Source organism: Callorhinus ursinus, unplaced genomic scaffold (assembly GCF_003265705.2).
Source record: "Callorhinus ursinus isolate GAN/ISIS: 27379988/994484 unplaced genomic scaffold, GSC_fseal_2.0 scaffold123, whole genome shotgun sequence".
Taxonomy (NCBI): Eukaryota; Metazoa; Chordata; class Mammalia; order Carnivora; family Otariidae; genus Callorhinus; species Callorhinus ursinus.
Window position 1 is genome coordinate 384204 of NW_027397185.1, and position 18826 is coordinate 403029.

The 18826-nt window shown below is 39.5% G+C and overlaps 1 protein-coding gene across 7 annotated transcripts in view; it reads right to left on the bottom strand.

Annotated features, from left to right (window-relative positions):
* NLRP3 (NLR family pyrin domain containing 3) overlaps window positions 1-18826 on the bottom strand; it is a 50055-nt gene that overhangs the window by 9255 nt on the left and 21974 nt on the right. For 5 of the 7 annotated variants that reach the window (XR_003205800.1, XM_025860095.1, XM_025860093.2 and 2 more), the window contains 2 exons: window positions 3542-3712; window positions 2888-3058 (listed from right to left, as the gene is read on the bottom strand). The exons of 1 other annotated variant lie outside the window; for it this stretch is intronic. Coding sequence is in view for 5 of the 6 variants with exons in the window: in XM_025860095.1 (XP_025715880.1) it covers window positions 2888-3058; window positions 3542-3712 (342 nt within the window). In the remaining variant the exon portion in view is untranslated. Of the gene's footprint in view, window positions 1-2887; window positions 3059-3541; window positions 3713-8569; window positions 8730-18826 lie in introns of those variants that run through there. One more of the 7 variants, XM_073889934.1, reaches the window with a different exon arrangement.

Genomic DNA, 18826 nt, shown 5'->3' on the forward strand with positions numbered 1-18826 from the left:
TACAAATGTAGGGATCCGAAGGGGTACATGCACCCCAATGTTTATAGCAGCAATGTCCACAATAGCCAAACTGTGGAAAGAGCCAAGATGTCCATCGACAGATGAATGGATAAAGAAGCAGTGGTATATATACACAATGGAATATTATGCAGCCATCAAAAGGAATGAGATCTTGCCATTTGCAACGACGTGGATGGAACTGGAGGGTGTTATGCTGAGTGAAATAAGTCAATCAGAGAAAGACATGTATCACATGACCTCACTGATATGAGGAATTCTTAATCTCAGGAAACAAACTGAGTGTTACTGGAGTGGTTGGGGGTGGGAGGGATGGGGTGGCTGGGTGATAGACATTGGGGAGGGTATGTGCTATGGTGAGCACTGTGAATTGTGCAAGACTGTTGAATCACAGATCTGTACTTCTGCAACAAATAATGCAATATAAGTTAAAAAAAGAAGAAGAAATATAGCAGGAAGGGAAGATTGAAGGAGGGGAAATTGGAGGGGGAGACGAACCATGAGAGATGATGGACTCTGAAAAACAGACTGAGGGTTCTAGAGGGGAGGGGGTGGGGGGATGGGTTAGCCTGGTGATGGGTATTAAAGAGGCACGTTCTGAATGGAGCACTGGGTGTTATACGCAAACAATGAATCATGGTACACTACATCAAAAAAAAAAATTAGATGCAGAGTCACCTGGCAGATGCCACCAGAACAATCCAGACAAGAGGGGACAGTGGTTTTGAACCAGGGTAGGAGTCATGAAGCCAGAAGTCAAGAGGTCAAGAACCAGGCATGTTATGGAAGCAGAGCTAACAAGACATGCCAACAAGTTGGACATGTGCATAAGAAAAGACAGGTGTCAAAGATGACTTAGACTGTTTTTTTGTTGTTTTTGGCCTGAGCAAATCTCACTAAGCAACCATTGACAAAGATGAGGAAGAAACAGATTTTAGCCAGAGGGGGTATACAGGTTTGGATTTGGACATGTAAAGTTTAGCATGTTTATTAAACAGATGGAAAGGTCAGACTAGCATTTGGACGTGGAATTTATGCAGGTATAAATTGGCTGGCACAGCATATATATGGTAAAGCCAGAACACTGGATGATGTCAACACAGGATAAAGTATAGAGAAGAAAAATTAGCTCAGTGATGGAGTCCGGGGGATTCAGCATGTGCAGGTCAGGATGATAAAGAGAATCCACAAAGGAGACTGAGCAGAAATAGCAAATGAAGGAGAAGATAATCCAGTGTGGAGAAAGTGCGGCCCCTAAAGCCAAGTGAGGGAAAGTTCTTCTGTGCAGAATGTTATTGTCAGGGCTGACAAAGGTACCGGACTCATTAGGAAGCTCTTACTGGAGAGGTAATGAATACCAGGGGATATCACTAATGATGAAACTCAACACAATGCACACAAGCTGGCTATGGAATTTCTAATCTTGATGTTTCTGGAACTCTCTTTTCCCATTTAGAAATCCTAAGAACACCCCACTCTCCAAAGACCTTTGCAGTTAAGAGGAACCATGGACTGCTCTAGGTCTACAAAGTACATGTGGTCCCTTGCAAGGCCATATGCTTCTATTTGGCCACTTTCATTGGGACTTGGGCTTCTTTTGGGAATACGAATGGAAACTCTTTTCACACCCAACTGAACCCTAATTATTCCAACTGTCTGGATGAATTTAAATATGTGGTTTGTGACTCATAAAAAAGTCTGCCCAACATTTCTCCAAAGAAGACATCCAAATGGCCAACAGGCACATGAAAAAGTGCTCAACATCGCTCGGCATCAGGGAAATCCAAATCAAAACCTCAATGAGATACCACCTCACACCCGTCAGAATGGCTAAAATGAACAAGTCAGGGAACAACAGATGTTGGCGGGGATGTGGAGAAAGGGGAACCCTCCTACACTGTTGGTGGGAATGCAAGCTGGTGCAACCCCTCTGGAAAACAGTATGGAGGTTCCTCAAACAGTTGAAATTAGAGCTACCGTTCGATCCAGCAATTGCACTACTGGGTATTTACCACAAAGATACAAATGTAGGGACCCGAAGGGGTACATGTACCCCAATGTTTATAGCAGCAATGTCCACAATAGCCAAACTGTGGAAAGAGCCAAGATGCCCATCGACAGATGAATGGATAAAGAAGATGTGGTATATATACACAATGGCATATTATGCAGCCATCAAAAGGAATGAGATCTTGCCATTTGCAATGACGTGGATGGAACTGGAGGGTGTTATGCTGAGTGAAATAAGTCAATCAGAGAAAGACATGTATCACATGACCTCACTGATATGAGGAATTCTTAATCTCAGGAAACAAACTGAGTGTTACTGGAGTGGTTGGGGGTGGGAGGGATGGGGTGGCTGGGTGATGGACATTGGGGAGGGTATGTGCTATGTTGAGCGCTGTGAATTGTGCGAGACTGTTGAATCACAGATCTGTGCTTCTGAAACAAATAATGCAACATATTTTAAGAAAAAAGAAAAAGAAGAAGATAACAGGAGAGGAAAAAAAGGGGAGTATGTCAGAGGGGGAGATGAACCAGGAGAGATGATGGACTCCGAAAAACAAACTGAGGGTTCTAGAGGGGAGGGGGGGAGGGGGATGGGTTAGCCTGGTGATGGGTATTAAAGAGGGCACATTCTGCATGGAGCACTGGGTGTTATGAACAAACAATGAATCATGGAACACTGCACCAAAAACTAATGATGTAATATATGGTGATTAACATAACAATAAAAAAATTAAAAAAAAAAAAAGTCTGCCCAACCTCAGTCTGAATACAAATGAAGCCACCCTGGGTTTTGATAACTGGTCAACTTGCCCTTAGTACTCTGACCCCTACCATGTAAATCTGTGCAGAGCACACTTACTTCAGGCTTTTTAGGCAGCAGCCCTGCTGTTTTAGCACTTCACAGAGCAGCATGACCCCTAGATCATCCAGGTCATTACTACCCAGGCTCAGCTCCCGCAGGCTCTTATTGGAAGTCAGAAGTGTAGAAAGATCCCAGCAGCAGTGTGAGGTGAGGCCACAGCCATCTAATCTGCAAGAAAGAGGGTGATTTAAAGAAAACGCCCCCTTAACTGTCCCCCGGCTCCCCCAGATCTCAGGCTGCAATGTTTCAAATGCACAAAAAGCACAGGAGTAATGAATTTAGAACAATTTTATGTGCCCATGGTTATTCTTCTCCCCTTTTCAGGTGAATGTATTTTTTTTCCAGTCGGTTGGATTGTGCAGATCAAATTAGTAATAGTAGTTTGTGAATTCGTTTTTCCCAAATTCTATGCCTCTCTCCAAATTTCCCTAAAACACAAGTGCCATATCACGCTATTCTTTTGTGGTGAAAGGAAATCCAGTATTTACACGTACACCACCAAGAAGTAGAAGTCCTCCAAGTCCCATGATCCTGTAATAAGCCAAACCTTAGCAGAACACCACCACTTCTCAGATAAAAATCAGCCCATTATCATTCCCCCCACCGTAGCCACCATGTATCTCCATCACTGTAATTAGCTAAGGGACTTACTCTAATATCTGAAGCTTGCAGTTGGGGTGCAAGAGGCCCTCACAGAGTAGCTTCACCCCCGTGTCTCCAAGAGCATTGCCCCGTAGGTAAAGGTGTGTGAGCTTCTGGTTAGTGCTGAGCACTGAGGACAGAGCTGGACAGCAACCTGATGTAAGGCCAGAATTCATCAACCTGGAGAAGGAACAAGGAAACGAGGCCTCCATGTTCAGCCTTTCTTGAACATTGCACAGCTATCTTCGCATAGGATTCTCATCTTATCTAAAAAGTGCACCCTACTCCCCCTGCTTCTGCTCTTTCTGGCTCTCTCTCTCTCTCTCTCTGACAAATAAATAAATAAAATCTTCAAAAAATAAGAATAAAAAGTGCATCCTTGGGGTGGTTGGGTGGCTCAGTTGGTGAAATGTCTGCCTTCAGCTTAGGTTGTGGTCCCAGGGTCCTGTGATTGAGCCCCACGTCAGGCTCCCTAGGGGCTCAGTGAGGGGTCTGATTCTTCCCCACTCTGCCCCCTACCCCAAGCTGGTTCTCTCCCTCTATCTCTCTCAAATAAATGAAGTCTTAAAAAAAAAAAAAAAAAAAAACAGCTGCATGCTTCTCCTTCAAGGTCAGGAGCCAGCATCTTGGATACAATCTGAGGAGAGCATGACTCCTTGTCTCTGGACCCATAAGAGAGACAAATAATCATCAGAGCAGATGCTTTGTTGGGATCGGTGGAAGAGGCAGAGCAAAAGCAAACTGATCCAGACTCCTCCCATATTCTTCTTCCTTCTTACACATATTCCCTGTGCCATGCATGTTGCTTTTTTTTTTTTTTAAGATTTTATTTGTTTATTTGACAGAGAGAGACACAGCGAGAGAGGGAACACAAGCAGGGGGAGTGGGAGAGGGAGAAGCGGGCTCCCCGCTGAGCAGTGTCACTCGTGCTTCCTAACACCACATCTTGCAGAAATGCATCCCAGATTATCCTTCACTGATAATTCCGACAACGCTGCAAAGACTTGCCTTATTGGATTCTCACATTAACTGAGCAAGGTGGTAGTGCAGCTGTAACTATTATATATCTTTTGCAGGTTAGAAATCTGAGGTTTATCCAATCCCATGTTTCTCTTAAGGTCAAAGAGCAAGTGTTGAGGGGGGAGGGACCTGGACTTAAGCCTTAGAGGGCCATCTCTCCTCTGCGGCCCTTCTCTCCATATCACTCTTCCTTCTGCAATGGAAGGGGGCTCTCAGAGCATAGAGCTCCAGATTTGCATTACACTCAGTGGGACTAAGATGTTTGGGATCTGCACCTGGGTCAAGTTGAATATATTCTCTTACCAACAGAAGCATGAGGGCTCTGGGGTAGAGAGTTGCATCCCTCTAGCATAGAAGCTCAGAGTGGGGTATATAGTACACAGAAAGCCACATATGCTAGGCCTTCAACAAAACCTTGACTTAACATCTCAGGCAATCACATGCCTTCCTGCCAGAATCCTAAACAATGACATGCTTTTAAGCTCCAACATGTCTTAGAATCAGGAAAAATAGAAACATAGAAAGTAGCACCAGCAGGTGATCAAAAGAAAACAGAAATACTTATCTACCTACTGGTTTCCATCTCACCAGTCAAGGATGAATCATAATAAAAAAATTGAATATGCAAGACAAAGAGGGGAATAAAACCCAAGATGGATGAGTAAAAAAAACAAGGCAAGGCTTCTAGTAAGAACTTTATTTCTAGCTGAGCATAATTTCAATAGATGGTCCTTAATTAATATGCAGAAGGTATTTGCAAGATTATTAGCTGTTATGAACCAATTGTTTGTGTTGTCGTAAAATCATATGTTGAAATCTTAACCCACACTGTGCTGGTAAGAGGTGCAGCCGTTAAGAGGTAATTAGGTCTTTAGGGTGGAGTCTTCATGATGGAATCAGTGCCTTGGTAAAACAGACTCCAAAGAGTTCCCTTGCCCCTATTGCCATGTGAGGACACAACAAGAAGATGGCTGTTGGAAAGCCCAGAACCAGGTGATCTAAGGCACCCTGATCTTGGCCTTCCAGCCTCCAGAACTGTGAGACATGTTTGTTGTTTGAGTCACCCAGACGATAGTATTTTTGTTGCAGCAGCCTGAGCAGACTGGATGAAGATGAAGAACAGCAAAGATGAAGACCATTCCAGAAGCCTCAAGATAGGCATCCAAAAGGAAAGGAAAAAAAATATTTTGTAAGTTACAAAATGGCAAGCTTTGCCATCATTTCCTGAAAAGGACTAGAAGGGATTATGAACAGATGTTTCACTAGCAGTTAAGCATGAAATGGCAGCAGTTACAAGCACAAGGTGGTTTTGTTAGGAATAAGTCACATCTGAATTATCAAACTGTTAATTACCATTGAGATTGAGTGATGGGTGCAGGGAGTGCATAATGAAATGTTTAGGCAATCAAACAACCAAGTTCTACCAACCAATCCACTTGATTAGAGGGATGTAACCGACATCACACATCTTGGTCTCAACCAATCCATTCGACCCAGTTCTACATTCACTGAGCCCAGATATCTTGCCATGTACTATATTGTTGAATTATTGTGGGTTGTTTTTTTTTTTAACTTATTTACCAATGATATACCTTATGTTATAAAAATGTGTCATAAAGAAAATTGAGGAAGAAGATTTAATTTTTGAGTGTTTACTATATGGTTGGCTGAAATAATGACTTAGAATAGGATTATCTCATAGAATTACTACAAAACCAAGATGTAGGTATCATTTTGTCCTTATTTTGAAATGGAAAAGCTGAGACTCAGGGAAATTACTTGAAAAATAAGAAGGAGCTTCCTAGATGGACTATGAGGGTGGGAGAGTATTTTGCATACCAGGCAAAAGGAAAGTGGTAAGCAAGGGAAGGAAGAGTAAAAGAGCTCACATTCTTAGGACTAAAAACCTATTCAATACGACTCAGAATGGAGTGAAGGGTGTTGCAGAAAATGACCTAGAGCTGATCAGGGACAGCTTTGTGTACTATGCTAAGACACAGCAACTACACTCTGACTTCAAAGAACTTTTGAAGTCGTGTGTGTGTGTGTGTGTGTGTGTGTGTGTGTGTGTGTGTGTTTTAATTTGACAGAGAGAGACAGCGAGAGAGGAAACACAAGCAGGGGGAGTGTGAGAGGGAGAAGCAGACTGCTGAGCAGGGAGCCCGATGCGGGGCTCGATCCCAGGACCCTGAGATGATGACCTGAGCCGAAGGCAGACTCTTAATCGACTGAGCCACCCAGGCACACCCTTTTGAAGTTTTTTGAGAAAAAGCTCACTATTTTCGAATCTGCATTTTAGAAAACTCCTCTGGTGTTTTGCAAAAGAAACAAGGGGGTAGAGGGAACTGAAAGTAAAGACAATCTAGGACTTTCCTCTGTTTACTGGCTAATCCTCCTCCTGGAAAGTCCCATTATCAACAAGGTAGTAAAGAAAGGGCAAGAAGGGGACAAAGGATGAGGGTGGAGAGTAAGTTATAAGAATTAAAGAATTTTGCAAATGCGCATTGTGTGGCACTTATGTAATATGGGGGGGGGGGTGGAGTGCAAAATGCAACCAAAAATAGAGGTCTAAAGTTCAGGACATTTGGCCATACCTAACAAAATATAAAATGCCTAAAAGTGTTACTTCATTAATTACATTTATAGATATCCATCTCAAAAGAAATATCCACACCTAAATAAAGTTAGATATACAAAATATGTTTTTTCATAGTTACTTGTAATATTAAAAAAGGAGAAATTCATCCAAAGGTGTAGCATTCTGTGAGAACCTAAATAAATTACTGTAATGCATACTATGTAATATTATGCCCAAATCTGTAGATCTGTATATACCAGCATGGTAATAAATTCATGATAAATTTAAGAAGAAATCGTAGGACTCCAAAAAAATTGCTGGAACTAATATACAAATTTAGTGAAGTCACTATATACAAAATCAATGTACAGAAGTCTGTTGCTTTTCTATATATCAATAATGAAGTAGCAGAAAAAGAAATCAAGGAATTGATCCCATTTATAATTGCACCAAAAGCAATAAGATACCTAGGAATAAACCTAACCAAAGAGGTAAAAAATCTGTACTCTGAAAACTATAGAACACTTACAAAAGAAATTGAAGAGGACACAAAGAAATGGGGAAAAAATTCCATGCTAGTGGGTTGGAAGAACAAACATTGCTAAAATATCTATACTACCCAAAGCAATGTATACATTTAATTCAACCCCTATCAAAATAACACCAGCATTCTCCAGAGAGCTATAACAAACAATTCTAAAATTTGCATGGAGCCAGAAAAAACTCCGAATAGACAAAGCAATCCTGAGAAAGAAAAGCAAAGCTTGAAGCATCACAATTCTGGACTCCAAGATATATTACAAAGCTGTAGTCATCAAGACAGTACAATACTCACACAAAAAAAGGTACATAGATCCATGGAACAGAAATGGACCCTCACCTCTATGGTCAACTAATCTTCAACAAACAGGAAAGGATATCCAATGGAAAAAAGACAGTCTCTTCAACAAATGGTGTTCAGAAAATTGGACAGCCACATGCAGAAGAATGAAACTGGACCATTCTCTTACACCACACACAAAGATAAACTCAAAATGGATGAAAGACCTAAAAGTGAGGCAGGGAACCACCAAAATCCTAGAAAGGAAATCAGGCAGCAACTTATTTGACCTCGGCCATAGCAACTTCTTATTAGACACATCTCCAGAGGCAGGGAAACAAAGACAAAAATGAACTACTGGGATTTCATCAAGATAAAAATCTTCTGCAGAGTGAAGGAAACAATCTACAAAACTAAAAGACAACCTATGGAATGGGATAAGATTTGTAAATAATATATCTGATAAAGAGTTAGTATCCAAAATCTGTTAAGAACTTATCAAACTCAACACCCAAAAAACAAATAACCCAGTTAAAAAATGGGCAGAAGACATGAATAGACATTTTTCCAAAGAAGACATCCAGTTGGCCAACAGACACATGAAAAGATGTTCAATATTACTCACCTTCAGGGAATTACAAATCAAAACCATGATGAGATACCACCTCACACCTGTCAGAATGGCTAAAAAACACAGGAATCAACAGATGTTGGCAAGGATGTGGAGAAAGGGGAGCCCTCTTATGCTGTTGGTAGGAATGCAAACTGGTGCAGCCACTCTGGAAAACAGTATGGAGGTTCCTCAAAAAGTTAAAAATAGAACTACCCTACAACCCAGCAATTGTACTTCTAGGCATTTACCCAAAGGATACAAAAATACAGATTGGGAGACACCTGGGTGGCTCAGTCAGTTAAGCGTCTGCCTTTGCGTCAGGTCGTGATCCCAGGACCCTGGAATCGAGTCCCACATTAGGCTCCTTGCTCAGTGGGGAGCCTGCTTCTCCCTCTGCCTGCCACTCTCCCTGCTTGTGCTCTCTCTCCCTGACAAATAAATAAATTTAATTAAAAAAAAAAAAAAAGGAGGGCGCCTGGGTGGCTCAGTTGGTTAAGCGACTGTCTTCGGCTCAGGTCATGATCCTGGAGTCCCGGGATCGAGTCCCACATTGGGCTCCCTGCTCAGCAGGGAGTCTGCTTCTCCCTCTGACCCTCTTCCCTCTCGTGCTTTCTATCTCTCATTCTCTCTCTCTCTCAAATAAATAAATAAAATCTTTAAAAAAAAGGAATGTTAGATGGAACTTCAGCACTATGATTGGGAGCCATTTAAAACAAAAACAAAAACAAAAAAACAGATTTGAAGGGGTACATGCACCCTGATGTTCATAGAAGCATTATCAACAATAGCAAAACTACGGAAAGAGCCCAAGTGTACATTAACTGATGAATGGATAAAGATGTGGTGTATATATACACAGTGGAATATTGTTCAGCCATCAAAAAGAATGAGATCTTGCCATTTGCAACGACGTGGATGGAGCTAGAATGTATTATGCTAAGTGAAATAAGTCAGTCAGAGAAAGACAAATACCATATGATTTCCCTCATATGTGGAATTTAAGAAACAAGACAAATGAGCAAAGAGAAAATAAAGAGAAAGAGACTAATCAAGAAACAGACTCTTAATTATAGAGAACACACTGATGGTGACCAGAGGGGAGGTGAGGGGTGGCTGAAATAGGTGATGGGGACTAAGGGTACACTTGTCACGATGAGCACTGGGTGTTGTGTGGAAGTGCTGGGAATCAGTATATTGGACACCTGACACTAATATAACATGGTATGTTAACTAACTGGGATTAAAATAAAAACCTAAAAAGAAAAAATATATAAAAAAATAAAAATAAAAATTATGAAAAAAAGAACAGAGTTGAACTAAACAACACCATCACTTAAGTGGATATAATCCATATCTATGGACTACATCATCAAACAGCAGAGAAATATACATTCTTCTCAAATTCACATGTACTACTCACCAAGACAGACTGCATTGCGGGTCATAAAATATATCTTAACAAGTTAAAAAAAAATAGAGGCACCTGAGTAGCTCAGTCGGTTAAACATCTGACTCTGGGTTTTTGGCTCAAGTCATGATCTCATGGGTCATGAGGTCAAGCCCTGCATCTGGCTCCATGTTCAGGGGGTAGTCTGCTTGGGGATTCTCTCCTTCTGCCCCCTCCACTCTCTCTCTCTCTCTCTCTCTCTCTCATTTGACAGAGACAGAGAGAGAGAGAGAGAGCACAAGTGGGCAGAGCAGTAGGCAGAGGGAGAGGGAGAAGCAGGCTCCCCACTGAGCAGAGAGCCTGATACAGGGCTCCATCCCAGGACCCCAGGATCATGACCTGAGCTGAAGGGAGTCGCTTAAACAACAGAGCCACCCAGGTGCCCCTAAAAAAAATAATAAGTTTAAAGAATAAAAATCAGATCACAATGGAATGAAACTAGAAATAAATAATATAAAGATAGCTGGAAGATTCCAAAATATGTGGAGACTAAACAGCATACTTCTAAATAAAACATGGGTCAGAGAAGAAATCTCAAAAGGGATTTAAAAATATTTTGAACTAAATCAAAATGGAAACACAACATATCAAGATTTGTGAGACGCAGCAAAAGCAGTGTTTAGGCGGAAATTTATAGCATGTATTAGAAAATAATATACAGGAAAATATTAGATATGAGAAAGGAATAAAGATCTAAAATCAATAATTAAGATTCCACCTTCGAAAACTAGAAAAAGAAGAGCAACTTAAGTCCAATGTAAGGAGAAGAAAATAATGATAAAATTAGAGCAGAAATCAATGAAAGTAAAAACAGCAAATTAAAAGAGTAAATCAATGAATCCAAAAGCTGATTTACTGAAAAGGATAATAAAATTGACAAACCTCTAGCAAGGCTAGGAAAAAAAAGAGGACACAAAGTACTGATATGAAAATAAAAGAAGGAAAATCTCTACAGATCCAAAGAATATTAAAAGGATAATAAAAGAATCCTATAAATAATCTATGCCCACAAAGTTAATAAGCTAGATAAAATGGACCAATGCTTGAAGAACACAGTCTGCCAAACTCACACAACAAGAAATAGACAATCTGAATAGGCTTTTATCTATTAGAGCAATTGAATCAATAATTAATAAACTTATACACAATACACACACACACACACACACACACACATAAGCACCAGACACACATTATTTCACTGGTGAATTCTAACAAATATTTAAAGAAGAAATTTTACCAATTATCTACATCTCTCTCACAAGAAAGAAGTAAAAGGAATACTTTCAAACTCATTTTATGAGGCCAACATTAACTTAATATCAAAACCAGACAAAGATATTACAAGAAAAGAAAATTACAAATACGTCTTATACTGTAGGTGCAAAAATCTCAACAAAATATTACCAAATTGAATCCAACAATGTTTAAAAAGAATTATACACCACAACCACATGGGATTTATCCCAGGTATGTAAGACCGAATCAACCTTTGAAAATCACTTAACATTTAAAAATAAATTAATATAACTCATCACATCAAAAGACTATAGAAGAGAAATCACATGATGATATCTTGAATCAGGAAGAGCATTTGACAAAATTCCAATACTCATTCATGATCAAAGTATTCAGCAAATTAGAAATAGCGGGGAACTTCCTCAATTTAACAAAGAATACCTACAAAAAAATCTTCTGCTAACAACATACATATTGGTGAGGAACTCAAAGCTTTCCCACTTAAATCCGGAAAAGACAAGGATGTCCCCTATCCTTTAATTCATCATACTGGAAGTCCTAGCTAATGCAGTAAGACAACAAAAGGGAAAACAATAAAAAGTATACAGATTAGAAAGGAATAAATAAAGTTGTTTGGAAATGGCATGATCTTTTACATAAAAAATCTGAAAGAATTTACTAAAAAACTTTTAGAATGAAAAGTGATTAGAGGAAGATTGCAGGATATATGAGGTTAAGATGCAAAAATTAATCACTTGCCTATATATTAACAATGAGAAGTAGAATTTGAAACAAAACACAATACTATTTATATCAGCACCCCAAAAAGACAAAATACTGGGTACCTAACAAAATACGTAAAAGATCCATATAAAAAAAAAAACTACAAAATTCTGATGAAAGAAGTCAAAGAAAAACCAAACACATGGACAGACAGTCCATGTTCATGGTTCATGGTTGAACATGGACTGTCTGCCCAATTTTATCTATAGATTTAATGCGATTTCAACAAAATCCCAGCAAGTGTTTTTAAGATATAAATTGATTCTGAAGTCTATATGGACAGGCAAAATACCCAGAATAATCTACACAATATTGAAGGAAAAGAACAATTTCGGAGCACTTACATTACTGAACTCCAAGAGTTACTATAAAGCAACAATAATGAGGACAGTGTGGAACTGGCAAAGTAACAGACAAACTGATCAACAGAACAGAATAAAAAGCTCAGGAATAGACCCACATAATAGACCCCCCAGAAGACATGATCTTGGACAAAGGAGCAAGGACAATACAATGGACCAAAGTTAATCTTTTCAACAAATGGTGCTGGAACAACTAGACATCCACATGCAAAAAAAAAAAAAAATGATTCAACACTGATCTTAATGCACTTCACATCTAATAATATTTTTTAATTAACTCAAAACAGATCTAAATGTAAAACACAAAATTATAAAATGCCTAGAAGATAACATGAGAGGAAACCTAGATCATCTGGTGCTTGACAATGACTTTTTAGATACAATCCCAAAGGCATGATGCAGGAAAAACACACAATTTGTAAGTTGGACTTTATTAAAGTTAAAATTATCTTCTCTAAGATACTGTCAAGAGAATAAAAAGACAAGCCATACTGAAAATATTTCCAAAGACATATCTGATAAAGGACTGCTATTCAGAATATACAAAGAACCCTTAACACCCAATAAGAAAATAAACAAACTGATTTAAAAATGGGCCAAAGACCTTAACAGACACTTTACCAAAGAATACACACAGATGACTAATAAGTTTATGAAAAGACACTCTACATCGTAAGTCATCAAAGAAATGCAAATTAAGAACAAAATATGACTACATGCACATCATAATTGCCACAATGGAAAACTGACAATGCCAAATGCTGGTGAGGATATGAAGCAACACTAGTGCTCATTCATGGCGTTGGGGATGCAGAATGGTCTACACCCTCTTCAGAAAGCACGTTTGAGGTTTCTTGCAAAACTAAACATCCTTTAATTACATGATGCAGCAATATCTCTCCTTGATATTTACCCTAAGGAGCTGAAAACTTTTTTCCATGCAAAAACCTTCACACAGATGTGTATGCCACCTTATTCATAAATATCAAAACTTGAAAACAAGAGGTTCAGTAAGATGATGGAGTAGGAGAAATTCAGAAATGGCTGCCGCGTAGGAGGACCCTGGGCTCATTTCTTCCCATGAACACAATTAGATAACTATCAAATCATCGTAAATACCCCAGAAACTGACCTGAAGACTGACAGAGCACACTGTACAACTAAACGGACATAGGAGACCACACTGAAGAAGATGGGAAGGTCGGAGACATGGTTTGGGGGAGAAATGGATCATGGGTGCCTGGTGGGGAGGGAGCCATGGTTACAGAGAAGGGTCAGAGAGAGGGGGGCACATAGGGGAAAGCACCAGGAGAACGATTCCCCAAAGGCACCGGCTGGGAAAATGAGAGGGGCTGAATTTGTCAGCAGGCTTGGCCGGAATACAGACTTGGAGGGTGCTACTCTACTCCTGGAGAGAATATAAGCAAACAACATAGGACTAGATGTCATTGAAACAGTGATCTGAAAATGCCTGGGGCACACAGTGGGGCAATTATTTCCTCTTCTCGGAGCACTTTCCTGAAGGCAACATTCAAGGAGATGCCTCTCCAGGAAAAAAGGAGATGGCTAGTGACATTTCCCTCCTCCATCAATCAGCATAAACACAGAACCACCTGCAGAAAGCAAGGCAGCACCCACAATGGCTGCCTAACCTGCTTACACCAAGACCCACACCCCTGTGCTCTGGAGTGACTGCCCTTCTCAGTAAAGCTTGCCTCACTCTCAGCATGGTGGGCCCCTCCCCCCAGGAGACCACACATAGCCCTGCCACATCTCCTGACCAGAGAGTTCTGCAGGGCCCCTTGATCTCATGGAAGTGCTGTCAGGTCTCATTTCACAAGTAGACCAGAACAAACCACGTTAAAACTCGCCACATGCAAGTCAGAGACCAAACACTGCCCACAGCAGGTAAGCAGTGCTTCTTCAGATGACTGGCCTGAAGGGTGGAGAAGCCAGAACACAACAGTACCATGCACACCGCACACACCAGAGACACTGAAGCACCGGGCCCTGGACACTACATGACTTCTTCAAAAAGCCATTACTCCCAGGAGCAGAAAACATAATAGGCTTTTCTAACACAGAGAAGAAGGCAGAGTCTTAGACAAAATGCCAAGATGGAAGAATTTATCCCAAATGAAAGAACAAGAGAAGGAATGGCCAGAGATCTAATTGAAACAGATATAAATAACATGTGTGGTGGAGAATTTAAAGCAACAATCACAACGATACTGAGTGGGCTTGAGAAAAGAAGACATCAGTAAGACCCTTACCACAGAAATAGAAGTTTAAAAGAATCCATCAGAGATGAAGAACACAATAAACGAGACTGGAAACAGACTTGATGCAATGAACAGCAGGCTGGAAGAAGTAGAGAAAGGAATTCATAGCATATAAGACAAGATAATGGAAAATAATGAAGCCAAACAAAAGAGAGAAAGAATTTTGGAACATGAGAATAGACTTAGTTAACTCAGTGGCTGTCATCAATTATAATAACATTTGTATTATAAGAGTCTTAGAAGAAGAAGAGAGAGAAAAGGGGGCAGAAAACTAACTTAAGAAAATTATAGCTGAAAACTTCCCTAATCTGGGGAAGAAATCCAGATCCAGCAGGCACGGAAAACTCCCATCAAAATCAACAAAAGCAAGCCAACACCAGGATACATTGTAATTAAATTTGCAAAATATAATGATAAAATATCCTAAAAGCAGCAAGAAAAAAGAAGCCCTTAACTTATGAGGAAAGACTCATAAGGTTAGCAGAAGATCTCTAAACAGAAACTTGACAAGCCAGAAGACAGTGGCATGATATATTCAACGTGATAAATGGGAAAAATCTGCAACCAAGAATATTCTATCCAGCAAGGCTATCATTCAGGATAGAAGGAGAGATAGAATTTTCCAGAAAAACAAAACCAAAAGAGTTTGTGATTACTAAACCAGCCCTGCAAGAAATATTAAAAGGCATTTTTTGAGGGCAAAGGAGAAACCAAAAGTGGCAAAAACAAGAAAGACTCAGAGAAAAATCTCAAGAAACAATGACAAAATCAATAATAAAATGGCAATATATACATATTTATCAATAATTACATAGAATGTAAATGGACTAAATGCTCCAATCAAAACACAAAGGGGTCAGAATGGATTAAAAAAACAAGATCCATCTATGTGCTGCCTACAAGAGACACATTTTTTTTCAAGTTTTTCTTATTTCCATTTTATCTTTTATTATTATTTAAATTCAAGTTAGTTAACATATAGTGTAGTATTGGTTTCAGGAGTAGAATTTAGTGATTCAACACTTACATATATCACCCAGTATTCATCCCACCAAGTGCTCTCCTTAATGCCCATCACCCATTTAGCCCATCCCCACCCACCCACCACACCTCCAGCAACCCTTAATTTGTTCTACAGTACAAAGATTCATTTTAGACCTAAAGACACCTGATGATTGAAAGTGAGGGGGTGGAGAAACACTTATCACTATCAGCAATATTTATATCGGACACCTGGATTTTAAAACAGACTGTAACAAGAGAAAAGAAGGGCACTATATCATAATAAAGGGGACAATCCATCACGAAAATCTAACAATTATAAATATTATGCACCTAACATGGGAGCACCTAGATATATAAAACATTTTATAACGAACATAAAGGAACTAATTGCTAATAATACAATAATAGTAGGGGACTTTAACACCCCACTCACAGCAATGGGCAAATCATCTAAGCAGAAAATCAACAAGGAAACAATGGCTTTGAATGACACACTGGACCAGATGAACTTCACAGATATATTCAGACATTGCATCCTTAAACAGCACAATACACATGCTTTTCAAATGCAAATGAGATATCTCCAGAATAGATCACATATTAGGTCACGTATCAGGCATCAAAAAATACAAAAAGATTGGTGGTATAGAGTAACAAAAGACCCTGAATAACCAAAGCAAACTTGAAAAAGAAAAGCAAAGCTGGAGGCATCACAATTCTGGACTTCGAGTTATATTGCAAAGCTGTGATCAAAACAGCACAGTACTGGCACATAAACAGACACATAGATCAGTGGAACAGAATAGAAAACCCAGAAATGAACCTACAACTCTATGGTCAACTAATCTTCAACAAAGCAGTAAAGAATATCCATTGGAAAAAAGTCTCTTCAACAAATGGTGTTGGGAAAAGTACACAACATCATGCAGAAAAATGGAACTGGACCACTTTATTATACCATACACAAAAATAAATTCAAAATGGATAAAAGACTTAAATGTGAGACCTGAAACCATGAAAAATCCTAGAAGAAAACACTGGCAATAACCTCTTTGGTCAGCCATAGCAACTTCTTTCTAGATATGTCTCCTGAGGCAAGGGAAACAAAAGCAAAAATAAACTATTGGGACTTCATCAAGATAAAAAGCTTCTGCACATCAAAGGAAACAATCATGAAAACTAAAAGGCAACCTATGGAATAGGAGAAGATATTTGCAAATAACATATCTGATAAAGGGTTAGTATCCAAAATCTATAAAGAACTTCTCAAACTCAACACCCCAAAAACAAATAATCCACTTTAAAAATGGGCAGAAGACATGAATTAATGTTTTTCCTAAGAAGACACAGATGGCCAGTAGACATGTGAATAGATGTTCAACATCACTCGGCATCAGGGAAATACAAATCAAAACTACAATGAGATACCACCTCACACCTGTCAGAATGGTTAAAATCAACACAAGAAACAACAGGTGTTGGTGAGGATGTGGAGAAAGGGGAACCCTCTTAAGCTTTTGGTGGGAATGCAAACTGGTACAGCCACTTTACAAAATAGTATGGAGGTTCCCCAAAAAGTTAAAAATAGAACTACCTTATGATCCAGCAATTGCACTACTAGGTATTTACCCAAAGGATACAAAAATACTAATTCAAAGGGACACAAGCATCCTGATGTTTATAGCAACATTATCTACAATACCCAAATGATGGAAATAGCCCAAATGTCCATTGACTGATGTATGGCTAAACGAGATGTGGTATAGATATACAATTGAATATTATTCAACCATAAAAAAGAATGAAATGTTGCCATTTGCAATGACATGGATGGAGCTAAAGAGTATTGTGCTAAGTGAAATAAGTCAGTCAGAGAAAGGCAAATACCATATAGCTTCACTCACGTGTAGGGTTTTTTTTAATTAAAGATTTTATTTATTTATTTGTCAGAGAAAGAGAGAGAGAGCACAAGCAGGGGGAGCTGCAGGCAGAGGGAGAAGCAGGCTCCCTGCTGAGCAAGGAGCCCAATGTGGGACTCAATCCCAGGACCTTGGGATCATGACCTGAACTGAAGGCAGATGCTTAACCAACTGAGCCACCCAGGCATCCCTCATGTGTGGAATTTAAGAAACAAAACAAATGAGCAAAGGAAAAAGAGAGAGAGAGAAACAAACCAAGAAACAGACTTTTAACTATAGAGAAACACTGATGGTTACCAGAAGGGAGGTGGGTGAGGGGATGAGGTAAATGGGTGATGGGCATTTGTCGTGATGAGCAATGACTGTTGTATGGAAGTGCTGAATCACTATATTGTACACTTTAAACTAATATTACACTGTATGTTAACTAAATGGGATTTAAATGAAAACTTTAAAAAAAAGATGATGGTGTAAGAGGATCCTGAGTTCATCTTGTACCATGGACACAGCAACAGATACATCTATACAACTAAAACTCTGAAAATAATTGGAAAAGTGGTGGAAAAGACATTCCACAGAGAGGAGGCCACATGGAAACAGATAGCAGGCATGGAGGCACAGTTCAGAATCAAAAGCCTGGCAAGTCTAACCACAAATGAAAGGGACACCACAAGCATGGGGGACTCAAACTGGGAAGACAAGTAACCATAACATCTGGCTTTGAAAGTCAGTGGAGCTTAACTCTGGGCACTTTAAAAATCAGCAGACTCAACTTTAGGAGAGCCAGAAGACAATGGAAAATTTAATCCTTGCCCTAAAATAACCAGCACTATAGAGGTACCTGGCTGGCTCAGAAGAGTGTGTGATTCTTGACAGGTTTGTGAGTTTGAGCCCCATGTCGGGTGTAGAAATTAATTTAAAATTTTTTTTAATATTTTTAAAGATTTTTATTTATTTATTTATTTATTTATTTATTTATTTATTTGAGAGAGACAGAGAGAGCACTGGCGGGAGAAGGGGCAGAGGGAGAGGGAAAGAACCCCAAGCCGACTCCCTGCTGAGCAGGAAGCCCAATGTGGGCTCAATCCCATGACCCATGAGATCATGACATGAGCAGAAATCAAGAGTCAAGACACTTACCAGACTGAGCCATCCAGGTGCCCCAACTTAAAAATATTTTTTTTTAATAGCCAGCATAAAAGACAATTTAGCCCAAAACACAGCAC